Source organism: Rhea americana, unplaced genomic scaffold, assembly GCF_003343005.1.
Source record: "Rhea americana isolate MKP2758 unplaced genomic scaffold, rheAme1 scaffold_100, whole genome shotgun sequence".
Lineage (NCBI taxonomy): Eukaryota > Metazoa > Chordata > Aves > Rheiformes > Rheidae > Rhea > Rhea americana.
Genome location: NW_028185040.1, coordinates 1,516,327 through 1,539,210, shown reverse-complemented (window position 1 = coordinate 1,539,210; position 22,884 = coordinate 1,516,327). Strand labels below are relative to the sequence as shown.

Genomic DNA, 22,884 nt, shown 5'->3' with positions numbered 1-22,884 from the left:
AAAAAAAAAAAAAAAAAAAAAAAGTAAAAAAAATTGCAAAGCCAGCATTTCACAGCCTCAGCACGTTCTTCATAGCCATGAGATAACATAGGCGACTCAGCGTTGGTTTTACTTTTTATTTATTTATTTATTTATTTATTTGTGAGTCTCGGCAGCCAATAGCTTCGAGGTTCAAGCCCCTGCTCTCTGAGCAGTCTGTCCCATCAAACCTCGCTCTCTCAGCAGCTGGGGTGACTTCAGCAAAGTACGGGAATTGCAAGCGTCTTTTCAGATGTTAGGGAGAGACTTGTCATGTAATTGATTAGATTCATAATGTTTTTACTAATATAAATGCTCAGAAAAGATTACTTTAAAATTGAGTCTTTTCAGTATGTTGTGCGTGTGTGTGTATGTATATGTACACACACACTATATCTATATATATACATATATATAAAAAATTCTATGAGGAGGCAACAGTCTGTTAATAATTCCTTTTGGTTGTCAAGATAATAAAATATGGCTCATGAAAAATGTACTTGGTTCCAAAGAAGGGGATATACTCAGTAAGTTCATGGAAGTCTGTTATCATTAATAATGAATTAATGATGATTTTTTTTAAAAAAAGCAACTAGACTATAAGGTAAATGCTTTTGGAGGCTGAATTACTTTTTTTTTTTTTTCCCTTCCCCCTGGTGCTCCCTTTGGTACATACTATAATATTCAGAAATTGGCAATATATTAAGTTGTTCACTCATTAATGTGGTAGATCTTTGAACATAACACTGAGGGGAAAGAACCCTGCAAAGCCTCTGATCCAGCTGTACATTTCAGATCCTCCTAAAAATCAAAATACTTGGATTAGGGCTGAGGGGAAAAAGATTTTCCCATCTCTTAAGAACTTGTGTGTTTCTTTTATTGGAAAAGYGAAGGGATAGAGTAGGCATTGCTCAAACTTCACAGGAGAAGCAAAAACTGTGGGCACAGGGATTGAGGCAGCATCTCCTGTGAACGGTGAGCTCTGCACATGTGGCCAGGAAGAGCAGCATCCCCCAAACTAGGTGATGATCCCAAAGGGTCCCTCYGTCAGAAATGCTGTGGCAACCCTGTACGTGCCCTGATAGCGCTGTTGTTAGAGCATTGCAGTGGGGCAAAAAAAAAAAAAAAGGATTTTAGGCTCAGTTTTGTTGCCTGTTTTCTACATTGCCGCCAGGCTAAGAGGTCAGGGAAAGTCTGCGGTGAGGCCACGCTGTTGGAGGGACCTGTGGCCATTCCTCCTGCTGCTGCTCCTCTGCAGCAAAGCCTGGTTGACTGTCACGGCTGGCAGTGTCCTCTGCGTTTCTGAGATTTGCTGGATTCTTGACGTTTTTCCTCCCTTGGCTGCAGCGCGGGCGCCCTGCGGCTCGGTGCACGCAGTCCCCGTGGGACGGAGCATCCTGAACGGTGAGMTGGCCTGAAGTGACCGTGGTTTGTCTTCTCCCCTTCTTCTCCCATCCAGAGTATAAGAAGAAATACGGGGAGGAGCACGGCTCGTGCCAGGCTGGAATCGCGGGCTTCTTCACCGAGGTGAGCAGAGACGCGCGCGACGCAGGGGTCGGATTTGTGAATGGGCTTCCCTTCCTGCTTTTCATTTATTTTCATTTTGTTTTTGCCTTGTGCACCAGGGAAGAGAACCAGAAAATATGACTTCAGCAGCTGGCTATGCACTTAGCMCATTTCCTTTGTACCGTCCTAACTTTAATAAACACAGTGAGCAGCCTCCCATCTCTTACGTTTTCTGCCCTCCCACCATTCTGGGTGGGGATTTCTGTGTTACACACTTCATATGAAGTGTTTCACATGGGAACAGACTTACTTTTTAAAGCCTGTGGAAAACGATGAATGAACGAGCTCTGAACACTGTCCTCAAGGAGTATTTTGTAGTATCACATACAACCCAGGTACATTATCACATATATCCCCAAACTTGCCTAGAGGTTTCTCTGTGTCTTAAGTTTAACTGTTATCTTCTGCGAGGGATGATGTCTTCCCTGAATTATTTTGTTTGTGCATATTGATATATTTTTTTAAAAAAAAGGATAGAAAACATTTCAGTCCTTCTACTTCAGATTTTGTCATGTTGTAGTGGTATCAGAGGTGAATTTATTCGCTCGTGTCTGTGTTTGTATTTACAATATTCCAGGCAAAAAAGCTCTTKGAGCATCGAATTCTTAGTTGCTGCCGTGTCAGGTGGGTGCTGCCTTCTGTTTATAGATGCATTRATCTGTGCAGTTCGTTGTCTGGGGTGATATACGGAGAATCAAGGTGTCCTCTCTGAGACGGGATAAGGTGACTGCCGAGTAAATGAAGATGGTGGTGATGTTGCCSCCGTGGTACTGTGGGATAACTGGATGTTCATCAGCCACAGCTGTTGCCTGTCTCATCTGCTCTCTCGGGCCCGTTTCTGTTCCCGCGCCTTCAGTCCTCCTTCGCTAGCCTGGTTCAAATGATGTCTTTGAACTTTCGCTAACTCAGCCTGATGGGATGGCAGCTCCAGCACTTCCAGACTGAGCAGGAAGTGCAGATAAATGGCTTTTTTGGGTCAAACAGGCAAGCCCCCACTGTATTATTCTGTCCTGCTGGTGCCGCTCTTTCTGCCAGTAAGTGATCCCATGACCTCCAGGGCACAGCTGCTTCCAAGGGAAAAAAGATGTTGCCAAGCACATCTCGCTCTTTAACGGAGCGTTGCAGTCCTGTCCCAGGGGCTGSTTATGAAATTCCTTCATTTGACGCTGTCCGGAGCGGGAGGTGCGGTGGTCACAGTGCTGCTTTCCCCCCACCAGCACTAAACCTGCCTGGGACCTGCTGTGCTCAGGGCCATGGGCAAGAARGAAAGTGGTTTTATACCTCAGGCTTTGCAGTTTGGTTGCATAAAGCGATGTTTTACGTTAAAACTGATGCAACCTGTGATGCAATACACTGCTCTGCCCTGCCTGAGCTGAGAAGTGACTTGTGCTGAGGTCATTGCGTTACACTTCTCAGTCACGTGCTAAGGGGATTCCTGCAGTTTCCTCGGGACTTGAGCAAAGTCTGTCCAAATTTAGGAAGCCAAGTTAAGAGGGTTTGTTCCCCTGAGCTTGGAACTTATTGGTTCAGGTTGCAAACCACTGGAATTGTGCAAATGACTGAAGTTTTGGTTTAGCAGCAAAAAAATAGTGACAGAAGTGGTATAATGACTAATTGGTCTTCCAAGCTAAATTTCAAAAGATATGGTTTTTCGTACTGAAGTCTTTTTAAAATTCTGCTTGATGGAAAATGTTCCTTTTTTTTTTTCTTTTTTTCCAAAATGACATTTTTTCCCCCTTTTTAAAGACAACCATAGGAGGAAATGCAGGTTCCCACTAGCTCCAGGGCTAGTGAACCTACCTAAGTTTAATGCTATCCAGGCTTAACTCAATCTTCTGCCAGAGGTATRTAAACCCACACCTGCCACTTTTTGGAAGGAAGCTCCCCTGTGAAGACAGGAGATGCTTTTGGGCAATGTGTTCTCAGTCAATCTTGTTTTGTTGTTCTGGTGAACAAACAAATATTTCACAGAGCAAGGGCTTGACCCTGGGTGCTCCACTGGGCTGAGAGTCATTACTACTTGAGTAGGGAAGTATTTTGCAGAGGAACAGGTTCACCCCGTTTGTCCATGGGCTGGACCTGGCTGCCCCGAGGTGAGCATCCCTTGGTGCTCTGCTTGGAGAACCTGCAACMACCAAACGTGCCTTCTGCTTGCAGGTGCTGAAATGCAACCTGGTCGTTTTGAATGTTTAGTCCTTCACGGTGCCCTGATTTGTCAGTTCCCTGGTGGAAAGCAGGGAGCACACCCTGCATCATCTCCTCCCTTGAAATTTTTTTCTTTACAAAATTGGTTTGTTATCCAAAAAAAAAATTTTTTTTTGAGTGATGTTATCATTCATTGAAAGAACTGGTTGTCTCCCTCCTCTGTAAACAACAGATCACCACTGACCAAACGATGGTAAGACAGACACCTTGAGGAGTTTTAAATAAGCATGTGCCTTAACCATGGCATATACACTGCTATTTGATGCTGAAGCTTGGTCCTAGAGAGTGGAAAAATGCATATACTGTGTTACCAGCAGTGAGGGAGAGGATAGTCTTCTGCAAGCAGAACACAATTGGTTGGAATTAAAAAATGCACATTGAATATTGCAGGTCAGTGCATTAGCTCTCTAATTTTGTGTGTAAGAATACCTGTTTTATATGGAAGAATATCCTGGAGCTGGGTTTACAGGTTTATCTAGATTTCCATGTTTGAAAAGTAAAACAGAACAAGATGGTTTTCTTATAAATCTGTAAGTAGGAAGAATTTCCCCTCTCTTTATCATGCTCTCCTGAATAACCAGCAAAACATGGACATTTGTACTTTTTATGGCCTGGTACTCGATAAGGTGACTTGCATTGTTGGCAATTGTTAGAAGAAAAGAAAATACTTTTTTAATCACTTTTTAAATTATTAAGTGCACTCTCCTTCAGTGGGAAAGAGCTCTGAGTGTTGCACACACAGCTGTCCTTGTGGAGTGAGCAATACAGACGAGGGGGAAAAACTAGCCTTTTAGAGCAATATGACGTCTCTTATAGGTATTCAGGGGCAGGTTACAAGCTGCATCCAGGAGCGGCCAGGAAAGGTCACCCTGGAGGATGTTGAAATGGAAGCACGTTTTCAGTCAGTTAATTTACTTCAGAGGCGGCTGGTCCTTACGATGRGCTGATATAACCTCCTGCTCCCGCTCTCACTTGAGCTGCGCAGCTAAATCGTCAAATGTTACTCCGAGCTTTTTCAGCTGTGCTTGGAGGTCAGCCAGCAATTTCAGCGTGTAGGGTTTAGCTTGGAGCTCACCTTATTTTCCTCTTCCCACCTTCTCGGTCATAACTACCGTTTAAAATGTCTGTGGTATCTTTGCTGCATCTTCTCTGCTCTTGCTCGTGACTTCATCTGCTCACGAGAATGATGGGATTTTTTTTGTCTGGGCATTGATTTCTTTTTTAATTTTTTTTCTTTTTTTTTTTTAATTTTTTTAATTAAAAGTTTTTTTCTGTTCAATCTTTTAGCTTTGAATATCAGGTTTCAGTGATCTCGATTCAAACGTTAAAAATATTTATTTTTTAAAAAAAAACCTCATTTCCAGTCTTTTAAAATTCTAAATCAGTCTGGGTGTCTGGGTGGCAAACATAGTCAGGTTTGCTCTTACAGAGTGTTCTATATTGTTAATTCTGAGGCCAGAACAGGGCAAACTGTTCCATCCTCAAATTACGCAGACCTCGCTCTTTGAGTGAGTGAGGCATGGCGGCTATTTAGCTTTGTAGTCATAAAATGAAAACCTGTCGTGATAGTTAGCCCCATCCTTCCCAGTGCTGGCTGGTGTAGCGTGTTGGCAGAGTTGAGGCACGCCCTGTAGCTGAGGGGGTCTGGGCAGACTAGCATTTCCATCACGTGGTGGTGATCTTCACTTCTGCTTGGGGCTGCTAGGAAAATGCGGCAGTTTTGGGGAGGCGTGTTTTGGGGAGGACCATATTAGCAGGGCTGAGTTTGATAGCTAGTGAAGCCGTGGAAGGTCTCCTCTCCTGCTGAGGTGGTGGACCATTAAGCAACACTGAGTCTGTACAAAGTGAGACCTTGTATCTTCAGGGTCTGTGTAGTGACCTCTGTGTTTGGGAAGAGAAATGCCATCTGTGTGCACACAAAAYGATGATTTTTATAGATGGACTTAGTGTTTTAAGTTAATGTCCTCTCCCCTTTCTCATTGCTCCATGAAGCGTGAATTCCTTCTTAGTTTTGATTTTCAGCCTTCACACTCCCTTTTGGTTTTCCTGTTGTAGGAGTTGGTCATCATGGGGGCACCAGGATCTTATTACTGGACAGGAACTGTCAAAGTCCTGAATCTCACTGACAACATGTATTACAAGCTGAACGATGATGCCGTGATAGCCAGGCGATACACGTACCTTGGTAAGCCGCTCTTTGGTGCTCACTGCGAGAATGGGATCAGCTCAACAGCATAGTTCAGGGCTTGGATGCCATAAAGCTGACACTGGTGGTTTTTGATGGTGTAGAGTGTTTTATGAAAAGTAGGAAAGGAAGAATGATTGGATTAAAGGGTTACCTACCTGGAAATATGTATAGGTAYAGAGGTGGCCAGAATATCCACTTAAAAAACAAAACAAAACAAAACATTGCCATAATTCTTTGAATAATACAGAAAATGCATTTGGATGGAGAAGCGACATGGCTGGTGGTGGGCCTCCTGCATTCTTGCCTTTGCCCTGTGGTGGGCGCACTATGTGTCGCTGCTTAGGCTGTGTACCTGGTTGCATCTGCCTGTAAAATGGGCACAATGTAATTACATGACAGTATATTGCAGAGACTAATTTATTTGAGCAAAAATAGCACCGTGACTTGTAACAGAAGGAGACTGTGAAAGGATTGGCTACAAGTATGAAATTATCTGTTATGTTAAGACAGTAGGTTTTACTTGTTCTAAAATCAGGTAATATCACAAATGTAATTAATTTAAAGGATTCCTAATCCCTAATGCCTAAGACTGTTGAGACTGAAAAGATATTTCAACAGATAGCAGTTTGGTATGATTTGACTGAAGACTCACAGTGACGACCTCTTTCCCCCCTCCCCCTTAACCTTTAGTGTACAACAAAAAATATACTACTTGGAAGGTGCTGTTTGGAGGTGGTTAAATGGGGAGTATATATATACGTTTAAGAACACATATAGGTTTTATCACTGATAGACCTGAATTATAGTGTTTATCATGTAGACAAGAGACTTATAATTCAAAATGGAAGAGTAAATTAAATATAAGACAGCCTTAGAAGGAAAGTAAAGTACTTTCTTCTTCTTTAGTTATTATATATCATTTTGTCGTAACAAATAAGACCAAATCTTTGATCTCCTTTCAAATACACTCTTTCTTTCTTTGATCTGTCCTGCCATTTTTCTTCTTGCCTAAACAAAAATCTTCTTAAGCCATTAACTTCTCTGCCCTCTTTGTCTACTGTCCCCTGCTTTCCCCCCAAGTTGAGAAGGCACTTAATTTTCCAAGCCTTTTTGGGCAGTGATTTTAACTGAAGGTGAACTCTTCCTAGCTGACGTGAGTCACCCTCTGCGATACTGTTCTGCAGTGATGTGATCTCTTTATTCTGATTGTGTATGCATGTGAATACATGTTTTTATTTTATTGCTTCCCTTTCCTTTTTACAGCTGGCTTCGTGGTTACCTAACCGTTCCCCCGCTCTGTTTTGCTGCTACCTGCTCCTTGCCAAACTCCACCTGCACCTTTACTCTTTTGGCTTTTGGATGAGTGCTGGAGAGCTCGCTGTGATTTCCTGGGGTGATGTGCTCATGCTGAATGGTGGTGCGTCCTGGACAAAAAATAGTTGTATAATGTTAATTCTTCACAGCCCGAGAGGAACTGTGAAATGTGATGAGTACGATCCAGATGGCTGACCTGTTCCTCAGGCTCTTTCCTTTTGTGACTTTATTTGTTTATTTATTTATTTCCCCTCTCCTCTCCCATCCCACCCCATCTCCTGCACAGGATATGCGGTGACAGCAGGTCATTTCTCTCAGCCGACTACCACAGACGTTGTTGGAGGAGCTCCCCAGGACGGAGGCGTCGGAAAGGTGTGACTTTATGTCRAACAATAACACTGTCAGGTGCAACTGGGGAAAAAAAAATGGTTCAGTTCCCACAAGTTTGAGACACCAAGAGATTTTTGGCTACAGAGTAGTTTGGAGCACTGTGCAGGGGAGAGRTGAAGTACTTGGATGAGGTCAGCAGATTTCTCCACCTGTCCCTTCTGGTGCCTCACCTCCCTCCTCCCTCCCTTTCCTCTCTCTCCCACCCAATCCTTAAAATAGCTATTTTTAAAAGGCACTGTTGATGTTTCTTTAATGCCACTTCTGCTTTGGATTTTTAACATATTACTGTAAGCCTCACTTAAGTCTTGCCTGGAAATGAGAAAACTTGGGAAAGAGAGTTTGTCTTCTGCTTGTTTTCTTCATACACTTTGCAATACTTTGCGTATGGACTGTTCCGTTATTCCCCTTAGGGTAGCATCTGAAATGGCGTGAAATGCCATTTACAAGTAGATTTGGTATCTCTTTTAAAACTTCATAGTATGTTGATGTTTCTTGCTACCAAGAAGASAAGTGCAAAGACCTGGTTTCCTCCTCCCAGGTGCTCTGTTGTGGTTGCTCCAATGCACTGTCCTTCCAGCTTGCTTCCTCTGTGCAACAGATTTAAGCTCTGGCTAAGGAGGGGGGAAAAACAGCTGCTAAAACGAGAGTGCCATGAGAAAGCAGCTGGCTCTATAAGTTAAAGGCTGTTCTACCTGACGAAGTTGCTGTTATTCTCCCTCCCCGAGGGACGTGGGTAGCAGGAGCAAATGCCAAAGRGGGGTGTGAGGGATGTTGCGAGACAGTACGTGACGCTGGGCAGTCCTGCTGTGCTCTCCGTGGTCGCTGATAACCTAATCCCGACCACGTCCCTGGTAGAAAGTGGTTAACGCTGTCCCACCCACGTTATTGAGGGGAAGGAAATCTGAGACGCTTAACATGACAGTGATTTTCCAAAGTCACTGGGATTGTCCTCAGTGGAGCTGGATTCAGAGTCCTGACACYTGGGAATGCGCACCCACTGCTGGACGTGCCACTGCAAAACTGGGAGCCCTTTCTAGCTAGAGCAGTWATCTGCCATTAAATATGTGCTGTGCTCTCAGCTAAATATCGCTTTGAACTTTCTGCATCATCACCTATTAATAACTCACCACATACCCGACTACATAAGTGCTCGGCTCTGGAAGWAAGGGATCCTCGGTCTCACCGGTTGGGAAGGAGCCTGGGATTTTGCACGCCGAGTGAGCCAGCGTGCCTGCAGAAGCAAGTCCCTTTCTAAAAGCTRCGTGTTTTTAGGTTTTGGATTGTGGTACAAGATCTGTTACTGAAATTCTATCAATATTTTTATCTCTATTTTATCCTGGTTAAAAAGTTTCTTCTACGGAAACAAGCAACTTACTTTCCATCACCGTTTATGTCTATACTGGGGATTGCACAGTCCTTATGAGAAGTGTCTCTTTGCTTTTGTTTAACTTAAGAATTTTTTGGGGTTTCATCCAAGCTTTCAAGCTTTCCCACCACTTTAATGACAAAGCTAGCTACTCCTGATTTCTTTTACCTACTATGACTCATTTACCATCTTGTATCAATCAGTCTTATATGAATCCTGTGAACCATAGTAAATGAAAGAGAAGTCATCTGCAAGTAAACCTCTGGCTCAAAGCTGCAGTTTATGAATGAGTAACTGCAAACAACAGTGAAGTTAATTTATGTGGCAAGCAGCCCAGGGGTGAAGATCAATCACATTTGGGGTGAGCTTTCATATAATTACATTGGGAGGTCCTAATCCTCTATAAAGAGAACCATTTTAATGCTGATACAACTGGCAGGAGTGAAATTTGCGGTGCTGCTGTTTCTCATTCTGATTTACAGATCGTTTCAGACGGAAGCAGTGCAAATGCATTTCCTGGCCTCCCAGCAAAGGTCAGAGCAGAAATTCCTAAAGCACCCGGGTGTTTTGCCGGGCGGCACGTGCAGGCTGCGTCTTCGAGACGGGGAGSTTGGCCGAGGGCGCTGGGGCAGGGTTGTGCCTGTTACGCCAGTGCTCGGCGTGGTGCAGATTTACGCAGAAAGGAGCCATGCTGAGGTGTTACGCGTTTTGTAGCCAGCACTGGTAAGTGTTGGTTAACTTTTTTCTTTTTTTCACTTTTCAGGTTTATATTTTCAGAACAGACAGGCGGTCAGGCTCTTTAATAAAGATTTTTCAAGCTTCAGGAAAAAAGGTGAGCYTTTTTTGTGCTTATGTTTTCATTCTGGGGGGAGGAGAGAAGGGGAAATAGTGGGGTCATCTCGGAGTATCACTTTTAACCCACTGCTTCATGACTTATCAAGCTGATTCTGTTTCTCCTTGTCCTCCCAGAAGATTTAAACATGTTGTACAGACATGGCTGGTTACACAGACTCCCACTCCGTTTTTTTTTTTATTTATTTTTTTTTTCTGGGGTGATATTAGAATTAAGCTGTTTTGTTGAGGAGCAGCTTCATTGCCTTTAGAGGGAATGATTTTTCCCTCTTCCTGTCACGAATCAGTCCTGAACGTTGCTCTTAGGAGTGGTACTTTAGAGCTGAAAAAAAAGAAAAAAAATCATAAAATTTAGTGGATTCTGGTGAATTCCAGYTGCGGGGAGTTGTGTTTGAGTGGGAAATGGCCTGTGCTCTTCACTAAGGATTTCCCTCTGTCCGTGGAAAGCAAAATGGACAGTAGGTCTAGCTGTCGGTAACAATAAAAGATGATTTATTTGGCAGTAGCAGTCTGAGGGAAGGATAGCCCCTTCCTGGCACAGAAGGCTGAGGAGTATTCGTAATTGTCTGTATTCTCCTGCAGCGAGAGGAAATCCAGAAGAGAAAGGTTGCTGGTGAGGTCCAGCTCTAGCAAGAGTTGGCACCCTCACAAGGACCCAGAGCATTTGCCTGTACCATCAGGTTGGGACTATTAGCAAGTTTCCCCCTCCAAGCAGAGCTGCACTCTTTAAACACTCTTGAGAAGCTGGGGTAGACGAAGGTTGCAAGAACGCATAGCTGGATGCTGTGACTTGTGTTTTAGGGTCTCTCCACAATTTATCTCGCTCTGCACTAGCAGAATCGCAGACCTTTTGGAAGGAAAAGACCTCCCAGCTCATCCCGGGCATCTCCTGTGTTTAATTGCTTCCTGTTCATTTTTTTTCCCCGTTGACTTTTAAATGGCCCTTAGAATGTGCTCTGGGAGAACTATTCCTCAACYTAATGAACAGAACTATCAGGAAGTTTCCAGGTTTTAGCCAAAAACTTTCCTTTCTAAATTTAATTGCATTATTCTTATTTCTAACTTAATTACTTAGTGTTTACATCCGTTGTACTTCTAGACTGTCATCTCTTTCTTCCCTAGTAGTGTCTGTCTTCTACAGATTCTGTAAAATCCAGACTAGAATTTATTTTGAGAGAAGCCCATCCTAAATCACCCTTTCTCTGGTTTTGGTTGAAATATAACCAGACGTGCTCAGCAATGAGCACTGCTTGGAAATGAGCTCTCACAAAACCCTGTGTGAAAGTTCATTGCTATGACATTCTTTTTACACAGACATTAAAAGCAGCAGTTTCTCCCATCTCTTTTACTTGAGACTGAACAAGGAAATCAAAAGCAGAAAAAAGAAATGAAATGCCATGTGCCAAATGTTAAGTGCACAAACTTCAGGTTCTCACAGTACCGTGAACTCATCCACATTGCAGATGTACGATGTTACAGTTAGGTAAATAATAGCCTTTCCCTGAAAACTGCCTGAATTCATAGTGAAATGTTTTTAAGAACTTTCACTCCTTACCCATGAGAATTTTATTTTAAAACACTAGTGGATTAAAAAAAAATAAACAAATAAAAAATCCACAAGGGGACTTAAGCTACAAAATAACTAGAATCAAATGGTATTTGAGGTCTGACCTTAAACCCACACAAACACAAAAATCTGAATTATAAACTGAAACTTTATCCTTAACTTACCCCACTATATATATTTAGCAGCTTTTAAATCTTACAGACAGTGAAGAACAGAGATGCTGTTGTCCATGTCTTAGCAGTCCCCATAGCCCTGGCTCATGTATCCTAACCTATCAAATGGGTAATGCAGCATGACAGAGATTAGAAATGAGGAATGTAAAAATTTGCGACAAATATGCAATTTATTGGTTTTAACCTAAGTAATTATTTTGTACCCTCATTTTTTTCTTGCTATCTAAACAGCTTTTAGTCTCAAATATGAAGGGGTATCTCTAATTTTTCTTTAGTAATTGCTTTTAATTTGAGACTATGGTTAATAACTGCTCTCAAAATGAGGTGGATGAGGAAGAATTATGCCTTTTTTTTTCCTTTTAGAGTATATGTTGTTGTACCTTTACAGAAGTGKTTGAAATAAGGATGGAATATCATTCTTGTTTTTGGTTTCCTTTTTGTGTTTAAATTTGTTTTTATTTTTTTAATGTGGATGCCAGTTAGAAGATGGTTAATATTTACTATTAACCACTATCAAAAACACTTAATTATTTAATGAAATTAATTTTGTTAAATTTAAACAATTTTTTAAATCAAACAATAGTAACTAAAGATTGGACATGGCTTAGCTGTTTCTGTATCAACTGAAGAATTTCTCTGGAAAATCATCTTTTGTGCCAGCTCACCTGACTGTATGTAAGAGAAAGTCAGGGAAAAGCTAAGATCAGCCCAAGACTATTACTGTTTGAGGGCTACAGATACATATGGTGAAACAGAGAGAGCATGCAGGAGAAAAAATATTCCACAGATGAGGGATGATTTTTAGATACCTCTTTTCTGGGAATATCTCTTTGAAAAAAAAAAGAAAAAGAAGGGGGGTGGGCAAGGTATCCATGAACATCTGAGCAACTTGACTTCAGGTCCCTTTTGGAAGTCTACCACTGGGCATGAATAAATCATTAGGCAGGACTGAGAGTCCTGATTTAGGAAACTCATTTCACTCCTTCTTGGTTTGAAGCATTTGATGAGTGAAAGCCARTCTAAGGAAGCTCTTTAAATGTCTCACTTCAGCATATTCCAGGGTGTAAGTGTACAAACCATCCAAGCTAATGCGCTGTTACAGTAAAGTGTTTAATTCTTGCCAGAAATATCCCCTAGGATTTATCTGTAGGGGCACTTTTGAGCGATAAAGCAGCAAGTCATCATTTGAAATTACAAAAAAAAAAAAAAAGAAAAAGAGCTCGAGCCTAAATGATTTCCTCCTGTGTGTGGGCAGATACTGAACGCTTTGTTGTGACTCGGCTTGGTTGCAGATGGGCTCTTACTTTGGCTCCTCCTTATGTGCAGTTGATCTGAACTCGGACGGACTTTCAGACCTGCTGGTCGGCGCACCGATGTTTTCCGAGATCAGGGACGAGGGTCAGGTCACAGTCTATATCAACAGAGGCAACGTGAGTATGTGCAGGAGAAGAATTTGGAAGGGATGAGGAYGTGGGTCCGGGTGGACTAATGCTCRTGTCGCCCCAGCGCTGCCCGGCGAAACTCGATGTCTCACGTAGCGGCGTTCTGGGTGTCTCTAGCAAAGCATGAAGTCACGGAAAACTTGTCTGCTATCATGTTTTCCCAGACACCAGCCCACATTCATCACAGAGCCGTGAATCTTTCGAGGAGGTCTGGGAAAGTTTCTGGTTTTATGTTGAAACTTGGCAGTATTTGTGGCTTTATATAGTTTGGATGCCAAAACCTAGTAAAAATCGGAGGCTTTGACTGAGTTTTGCTTTATGTTTTGGGTGGTCATTGGAAACTACAAATCAGAAAAAAAGCTGTGGGGATTTGGGAACTCTTGTGAAGAGAAACCAAAGGTTAAATTTTTGCTATCTTTACATTAGGCCTTATATGAAAGCCTTTGATTTTCATCAGCTGAAAYTGTTGGATTTCACGTGACCCAACAGCCGTCTTAGACAAGTCTGAACTTTCTTGCATCAACAAAACATCATCATTATTATGGCATATTTTTAGGCAAACAATGATTGTTTACTTTTATTTAATATTTGCATCCAAACCCTGCTGTCTCAATGGGATTGTTGTTACAGACTTAAATGAAATTGGTTTGTCTTATCAGGATTTTGAGAACTTTTATATAGGTGGTTTATTTCTGCATTCACCCAGAAGTCCTACAGGCAGCATTTGAGAGACTTCAAAATTGCTTTTGGTGTAATTTGATCTTAAATTATCAATACTCCTTTAGATAAGTCTTATCTTTTTAGGCTAAATCCACAGGTTATCCAACATTTTGTATTGCGGTGTTGCTATTTAGCCATCAAAATGGGATCCAGAATGCCAGAGAGATGATAACGAACACTGCCTGCTTACGGTGTAAATGTACCTGAATTATTCATTTTTACTGTGCGAAACAGTCAAGAAGCTAATAGGAATTTCTTTCACTCCTGCAGTAAGAGTTACTTGCAGGAACACTGGCAGGATTGTGGCCTTTCTTTTGGACACGGTTCTTTAAACCACAATTTCATTCTGCAGGCACTAGTACTTAAGACGTCATTGCAGTGCATCAATGCAGAAAAATGCATTATAATACAAGCATGCATCATGATGCTTGGTTTAATATGTTTCCATTTCCCCCCTTCCTATGAGGGAGGATTGCAGAGAACTAAGTTGCACATACAGGCCTGCCTGATTCCTCTCCRTTGTGTTCCAATTTCATTATGTGGGATTTTTTTGAAGTCAGCAACTCCCTGCAGCCAACAAAAAGATTTTATTACATGTTTCAGAGGGCAGTTTACCCTCGTTCATAAAGGAAGCAAAAACAAAACAAAACATCCCTTGAGGTGGGTACAAAGTTGGGTTGTGTAAATACATTTTGTTTTCTTGTGGAAATGTTGCTTCCCTCCTGAGGGAAGACTACAAGAAACTAAAGCTTATGAATCTGACCAGAAAGTGGGTGGGCAAGAAATAGTGGATCCATATAAGGCTTCTCGTGGCATATGAATACAAAGCTGCTTGTATTTTGAACTTTTCCCTGTCTCTTTATTTCATTAAATGTCTCTCCTTATTCTTCATTTCAGAAAACTTTTTGGAGGGGTTTGCTTTAATCTTTCTGTCCAGTACTTAAAAAGTTTCAAATTGSCCAAATGTTCTCTGCTTAGGGGAAAATTCTACTGAATTCACTGGGGTTTAGCAGAATAAGCCTTTACTGAGGGTTTCATTCATCAGATGCAGTCTGCCAGTAAAGCAAGCCCTAGGCTGTTACATTTAGGGGTCTGGAAACCTTCACGAGCTCACCAAGTCCTGTGACTGTGAGCATTTTAGGTGCATCATTTGATTATTTGTATTTTTTTTAACCCAAAACTAAAAGACAAAAGAATTTTCTTTTTAAAAAKAAAAAASTATCTGCCTAAACTTAATCACACTAAGCTTTACAAAAGGCTGTTCAGTTATAGCTGAGCACTATTGAATGTCATCTGTTAGTAATGCTGAGAAATAGAGATTTTTTTAGAAGAGAAAGGATAAATTCTTGTTTCAGTGGATACTTGTAACTTTCTTTYCTTTTTAGTACTAAATTCCAAAAAGTGACTATCTACTAAAATTATCACTCTTGGGCAGTTTGTCTGTTTACCTGTTCACCTAGAGCTGGGAGCCTTCAGATCCTTGGCTCGCTGCCCTTGCCTCTCGGGGAGGTTTCTGTTTAGCCTGGCAGCTTGCGTCGGAAATGCCACTTAGGGCTGTGGAGTGTGCCCTGAGAGACCCAGCCAGGCTGGTTCAAAYCGCTGTTGGAGTTGATTATACTGTTTTTTTTTTTAACCCTTTTGATTTACAATACACAAGCAATTTGTGTTCATTGGGACCTCAGTGGTAGGGCAAAAGTCAGGCTGCAGCTCTGCCCCAGGTGTTTCCTGGGAAAAAAAAAAWGTTTGTGAGTGTGTATGTGTGCGTTCCCATGAAGAGGCCTCATGTATTTTAGGGCTTACTGTGTTTTTTCTGAGCCTATTTTATTTCCTGTTTGCTAGGGAGTCCTGGAAGAGCAGATGGTTCTGGACGGTGACAGTGCCTACAACGCACACTTTGGGGAGAGCATGGCCTCCCTCGGCGATATCGATGACGACGGGTTCCCAGGTTGGTGCGTTTTGTCTGTGGCACATTTCTCTAACAAGCTCAGGCTTAAAGCAAAGGACATCAGCAGAGCTGGCGGCGCTGCCGATCTCCTCCGTGCTGGCAGCTCTGGGACRCTGATGGCCGGTCGCATGTGACATCGTTCCTCTGGACCCAGCCAACAACTGGGCTTTGGCCAAGAAGAGCCATGCTTACACATGGTTTGTCTGCTAGAGCCTTTTGTAGCTGATGGTAGCTGATGTGCATTTAACTGACTTCCGTATAAGTTATGCCTTTCTCATTAATTGTAGTTTGCTTCCTTGTTGTTACTTTTTCTTCTCTTTTCGTGTGTTTCGTGAAAGGCTTTAAGTTCCCACTACCCCAGAACAGAAACTTATGTCTGACCTTTTCTTCTTTCCTGTTCCTTTTTGTCTCCAAGCCTTTCCAGGTTTATTGGCACAATTATGTTTCTTATCATAAAATGTAATTAAGAAGTAGCCTCTTACTACTCCKGTTGTATACTCTATTAATAATCTCTCTGCTTTGCTTTATTATATCCCTCCTCCTTTCACGGGCCATTTGGTTTGAGGCCCCGAGCTGTGATAACAATAGGTGAGAAGCAAGTGTTGACACTGGCACCTTTTCTGCCCTAATTTCTGGCAGCTCAGATTAAAGACTTTGGATTGATCGATACTTCATGTGTGCCTGGCTTTATTCCTTCCAAAACATTCAGGGTGCAGTTTCACATCACGCCTAATCCAGTCTCACTCTAGGTTGCCATCGCAAGTGATGGGCCAGTTCTTCTTCTGAGGTGGTACATGAATGCTAGTTGCTTCTTGTGTATCAGGTCTGGTGATCAGGAGGCTGCAGAGTGAATTGGACTGGTCYGTGGATGTGAAGCCTCCAGGAAGAATTTACTTTTAGCGGCTGTGTAATCACTAGATCCATCAAGGAGAGGAGAGTGGGAGATGGGATCATTCTTTCTGCAGTGRTTTGGAGTTAGATTGGATCAAGCATAATTTGAAACTACATCCTCAGCAGCTCCTTCTTCTACCTTCCTATCCATTTAATGTAGCCAACTTATTTTGGAACCTGGGTTTTCAAGTATGCTTACTGTTATGCTACAGTAAATCTGTTTTGCCAATGGTGTCTTGATTCACAAAGCTGATGTTCCCCTGGGATGAGGATTTTGATATGAAAGGATTTTAAATAGTCTTTTTGAGCATGACTGTTGGTTAAGGAACACACATTTTCATAACAAAAACACATGTTTCTGATTAGGCACACACACACACAGCCGCATGCGTCTACAAATTTGTATACATTTGCCTATTTTAAAATTTATTTTAGCATGAGCTCTTCATTAAATCAAACAAGTTTTTCTAGCCAGGCTGACATGAGCAGTGTGCTGATCATCATCATCATCATCATGGTAAGCTGTCTTCCTATAGATAGCTGGCGAGTAAAATTGGGAAAAAGTGGAGTAGTGGAATGGACTGTGAGATGTTTGTAATCTCTGCTGTTTTGCAGATGTTGCCATTGGGGCACCGAAGGAGGACAACTACATAGGAGCAGTGTATATTTATCATGGAGACGCCAATGGTATTGTCCCTCAGTACTCTATGGTACGTGATGCTGTGTTCTGCGATCCCCCTGTGTGAAATCACTCACCCGGGACCTGCAGAAATAAACCAGACTTAGGGGGCAAAACACGGTCATGGGATTTTTTGAACCTTGTCCTCCACTGTAAGTGGCATTTTTTCAAAGTGAATCCCTTTACAGGTAGCCTCGTGCAATTCAAAGACCACGTACTTTTCTCAGTCACGGTTTGCAGACAATTTCTTCCAAAGCTCGCCCATATCCACACTAGGAGGTCAAATTATATTAGTTAAGAGATACCTTTCCCCATCTTTTGTTACAGTTTACAGCTGTGGCTTCCTCCTTGGTGCAAGTGGAGTCCTGGGGCTTGAATGGCAGCTCTTAGAGACAGTAGTGCCGYGGAGGAGGAAGGAAAACCGTTGGAGGGTACAAATTGCGGAAAGACCAGCGGAGAGTTAGRAGGTTTCTCTTTCTCCCCACAGCAGCAGGGCTAGTGAGAAGAAAGAGGCACTTAAGTTTCTCTTCTGTTCCCTRCAGAAACTTCTTTACCGAATTTGTTGGCTTTCTCTTTCCAACATGACAATATATCACGCTGCAGTGTTGGGCTACCATTTCCTGACCATTATTCTGAAATAAAAACTAGGCTGAGATACGCTGCGGAATCTTGTGCTGAGCCCTGGATGTGACGCAGTGCAATTTAGCCGCAGTAGCCAGGCAGTAGAGAAAATAAATTCATARTGGTGCTGCCCAGCGTGTGTCCTCTAGTCTCTGTCTAGCTCATTCCTGTTTTCAGAGCCTGATTCCTCCCTCCCTCTCTCCGTGTGTTTGAAGTTTGAACTGTTTTGTTTTGTTGCTGGGTGGGATCCTTCGCAGTTAAATCAGTTTAAGCAGAATTAAAGAGTTTACTGGTTGTATTGGAGACTCTTATAACAGACCACAGAAGATTAGTCCTCCTTCTTTTTACCATCTCTGTGCTATGCACTACATTTTAGAAAAGATGGTTAAATGCCTCTTCTGCTTCTAAAATGCACTGATTAGTGGTATGTGGAGAACTCTGTCCTGTTCTTGCTGAGAGCCACCGGTCAGCCGCTGTTTCCTCTGGCTTTTTAAAGCCTTGGGAATTTCCAGCTCCTGCTGAAAAGGATCAAATTTTTTTTTCCCTTCCTTTCCATGGGGGGGATTGAGCATTTTATAAAGGGGCCAGATTAGCAGCATGGCAAGCGAAATGTCCCGCTTGCTATGTCTACCTCCCCTGGGAGCGAGGGCAGCAGGCGCAGCGCGCAGGACCTACAGGACAGAGCGCAGCTCGAGGGGGTGACAGGATGCCCTGCTCGTTCAGTCTTGATGTCGTTCCCGTCCTTACCTTGTGTCCTGAAGCAGCCGAGGGCGGCCTCACTTATGGGCAGTACTTTGGTGCCATTTCCTAGCATCTGCTGCAGGGCAGCGAACCTGCCACYGATTCATTTCCCACGTGCAACCAAAGCAGCTGTGCAGCAACTTCAGCTCTTTACTGATTTGCCCCGGATTTGAACCTAGAGGTGAAAGACTTTTTGTATCTTATTACTATACCCCTGAGTCATCTTAATGCCCTGGATTTTCTTTTTTAAAATAARCTGAGAGGTTTTGAGCTTTAAAATAAGATGTAGGCCTGCAGAAAATGTGTATGTGTGTGTATGTGTGTATACATATATGTGTGTGTATATATATATATATTTAAATATATATATATATACACACATATATTTATTTATATATAAATAAAATAATTAGCTTTTCTCCCTTCATTTAAATTGCTGATCAGTGTTGTTGCCTCACATGCCCAGAGCCACCGTAGTGGTGGCTATGAGCAGAAGCAGCTTAATAGGTTTGCAGCATCATGTATGTGCTAAATAAATACTCTCCAAAGTAGGCTTTGTGGCCTGCTGTTTTCGGTCATGGCACTTAAAAGCAGAGCAGTGTTACACCTCTGGCTTTTAGACTGTAATAGCCTGCAGATGTCTGCTGGGATKTTTGCAGGCAAGATTTACCACCCTAACTGGGACCCCCACACCACCCCCCCAAAAAATGTATTTGCATTCRCTGATGTAAATGTGAAGTGGGGAGGACGGTACTTCCAGTTGTCTTAATCTTATCTGCCCTTGTGTAGGAAAACAGTGTTCTGCACATTGCAGAGCACTGATTTCCGTCTAAACTGGCTGCCAAGACTACAGGATAGCTCTCTTCCCCTCAACTGGTCTCTCTTCCTTTCTTTTCTTTTTTTTCTTTTTTTTCCTAATGATTTTCCTGTCTGACTTTTTGTCAAATATTAATGACCTTTTTATGGTTGGGCCAAGAAAAGCTGGTAACATGTCACAAACTGTGAAGCACCACCAGCAGGCTAGGAATTATATACTGGGGTAGGTTTCTTCTTGTCTTTAAACATCTTCCTTCAGATTTTAGTTTGAATTCAAGTCTTGTACTGGTGGGACAACATAATGAGTAAGAGCTGGGAGACGTCAGATTGCTGCAGAAAATGAGATTTTGGTGTATTAATTTGCTTCAGACGAAAGCACTTACAATGCAGACAATCTAGAGAAGGGTTTCGTGTTAGTAATCAAAAAAAGAARAGCTATGTTAGAAGTTAATCTCTGTATTGGGGAGACAGAAATGAGATACAGCTTCCATGCTGACACAAAATACCGTGTAATTGCTGATGAAAAACAGAATTTCCAAGTGGAGATGAATATTAATCATTTTGACTTTGCGTATGTTAGCTAGCTTTGTGAAAAGAAGTCGTGCAGGATTTTCTGTGTCGTTTAATGATTTATTTTCTTAAGATGTAGTATAAAACCTCTACTTACCTAAATGGAGTTAATACTTAAAAAAAAAAAAAAAAAAAAAAACAAGCACACGCGTAAGAGCGCACTTAAATTTCCGTTTTTCTTTTCCCCGTAAGAAGCCTACTTGATGGGCGTTTTATTTTGCTTGGGTCCGCCTGCGAGGCGGAAGCCCTGGGTGCCGGGAGCGGCGTTCCCGCGCGGGACGCGTGGCCGAAGCGCGGGGCTGCCGGCCCGCCGCAAGGAGCCCCGGCGACTTGCAAATCAGGCTCCCAACTTTTCTCAGAGGCTCCCGTGTGTTACCGACCAGYTCCCGCTCGTGTGTTTTCTGTTGCAGAAGCTGTCTGGGCAGACGATTAGCCCGATGCTGCGGATGTTCGGCCAGTCCATCTCCGGGGGGGTCGATATGGACGGCAACGGTTATCCAGGTGACTCGGAAAACGGCAGACCGCGTCGCTGGTTCGGGTCCCCGCGGTTACCGGCGGCTGCGTGCGCGATCTGCCCTTTTCTCCCGGTTATCCCAAGCTCCCCGTCAGAATTTGAGCTGGTTGCTTGATTCGGGTGCTGGGGCAATCGTGGCAAAGGGTTGAGGTGGGCGGCAGAGAGTGCTGTTACCCTGCCGAGGTACTAAGCTGCTTGGAGGCAGCTCAGACTTAATGATAAACTTAAAAAAAAAAATCACGGTGATAGAGTAGTAATGGTAAAGAAGACAATGAGGTAGAAGCGTGCTAACTTCACAAACCCAATCCTGCACTTAAAAGAGTTTTGACATATTAATGTTTTAATGGACCAACCGACTGCACTCAGAAAAATGCGTTTTTAGATGTACGCTCTGTAGCGCCTCTCCAGCTGGCACGAGGGGACTGCATTCTGTGCCTGTCAGACTGTCCTAGCTGCCTAACGTTACAATACGTTGCATTATAGATATGACCGTTGGAGCCTTCTTGTCGGACAATGTGGTACTTCTAAGGTGAGACTGATGCCGGTTTCCTCCATGGTTTTCCCTTCGTGTCTATGTTCTCCTCGTACGTTACGTGGTCTAAGCCCTCCACCGCTAAAATTTTTTCCCTGGTGTATTGTGGCCAGAACCAACCGGTTGGATTTCTTTTTAAGCAGAACGTTAGGGATCAATGATTTCAAAGAACATGTAATCTAATTTAAACAGCACAGTAAGGGATGACAATATATGGCAGTTCTAAGACTATGAAGAAAATAAAGGTTTAGAGCCAAAAGGAGATATGTATTGTGTCTCAGAGCCCCTTTAAAAAGGTTATTTTTTACAAAAAAGCTTTTCAAATTCATGGGAAGATTTTTTTTTCCCTGGTTCTTACATTTACATAAAGTAAACAAATTATGATTTAAGGGAACAAAGCTGAGCAAAAAGCCAGCTGTTTGCGATGCCAGAATGTAACTCCACAAGTTATGGAATGCATAATGAAATAAGAGCCCTCAAGGARATGAAATATGGAGATGTTTTCAATACACACAGGATCTGGGCTACTGTTTCAAATGTGTAAGTGATGTGCAATTGCTTGTTTCATGCCTGATGGAGAGAGATGTGATGGCTTGATAGATCAAATTACAAAGGTTAGGGTAGGATTGGGACTGAGGCTCACWGCCCTGGGGAAGAGAATAGGAAGTTTTAATTTTGCTGGTAGCTCCATTGTTGCACTTTTTAATATTTAATGATAAAATCCTGTCAATAGTTAGATGTCACTGGRGAGTTCTGCATCTTAATGGAAGTTATAGGGATGTAGCAAGAATGCTTGAGTTGCAGAAYRAATGTGCCAACCTGCGTTCTGTTAAGGGCAGGGAGAGCTTGACTCTATTTCCATTAAAAAAAAAAAAAAAAAGTGAGAGAGAAAAGAGAGTAAGAAATGCTCTTGGTGATCAGTGTGGCGGAAGGTCAAGTCTTGTAAAGACGTTTCTGTCCCATTGCCATGCAGGCAGCTGTGCTCCGGGTGGGACTCGCAGCCCTGCTTCTCAGGAGCTGCTCAAAACCCTTCCGACGATTTCTTCTGCATTGTTATTACTGAAGGGCAAAAAAAAAAAAAAAAGGGGGGGGGGAGGGGATTGGACTCCGGAAAGTTTCTTGTGATGTTTAAAACAATGCATATCACAACAGCAGGGTAACTTGAATTCAGGTGTTCAGTCACTGCCTGTTTCTGTATGTCTTTGGTGCTTTGTGGACTGACTTTATGGTCAGCCTGATTAATTACAGCTACTGCCAGTTAGGGAGTATGTCACTCTTGCTGTTCAGATTCAGATTAGGATAAAGAAAGCATTTTTTTTTTCCTCACCCCTTCAGAAGTATTTGTGAAGTCCTTTGGCCAAAACCAACAGGGGTTTTGCCAAGTGATATTAAAGGMTTTTGTGGAAGCCACTGTGACTTGGGGCGGATGGTAGTTGCAATAGTGCTCGCGTGTGTTTATAGCCGTTTGACAAATGCATTGTTTTTTTCCAGTGACTAATCAAGAATGTTAACCTTAGGGAAAAGTCACACAGTGCATCACAGCTGGAGAAATATTTTTTTTTTTCAAGATCAATTATAGCTTTTATTCTTTTACATCTGCCTAAGAATTTGGAAAGAGGTTTTTTTTCCACGGTATGAAATAATTCTAAGAAGCTCATTCTTTTTCTTGCTTTTTCCTTTTTTCCCCCCCTTTTTTATTCCCTTGCTCTCTATATTTCCAGGGATAGCATTTGTCTTCATCCTCCATCTTGAAAGGCCAACTTGCACTGTTGTT

General features: G+C 42.5%; 1 protein-coding gene across 1 annotated transcript in view; it reads left to right on the top strand.

Moving 5' to 3' along the window:
- ITGA9 (integrin subunit alpha 9) overlaps positions 1 to 22,884 on the top strand; it is a 221,860-nt gene that overhangs the window by 23,284 nt on the left and 175,692 nt on the right. The window contains exons 5-13 of the mRNA XM_085304035.1: positions 1,478 to 1,545; positions 5,845 to 5,974; positions 7,578 to 7,663; positions 9,811 to 9,879; positions 12,932 to 13,069; positions 15,641 to 15,746; positions 17,253 to 17,347; positions 20,475 to 20,565; positions 21,062 to 21,107. Coding sequence (XP_085160161.1) covers positions 1,478 to 1,545; positions 5,845 to 5,974; positions 7,578 to 7,663; positions 9,811 to 9,879; positions 12,932 to 13,069; positions 15,641 to 15,746; positions 17,253 to 17,347; positions 20,475 to 20,565; positions 21,062 to 21,107 — 829 coding nt within the window. The remainder of the gene's footprint in view (positions 1 to 1,477; positions 1,546 to 5,844; positions 5,975 to 7,577; positions 7,664 to 9,810; positions 9,880 to 12,931; positions 13,070 to 15,640; positions 15,747 to 17,252; positions 17,348 to 20,474; positions 20,566 to 21,061; positions 21,108 to 22,884) is intronic.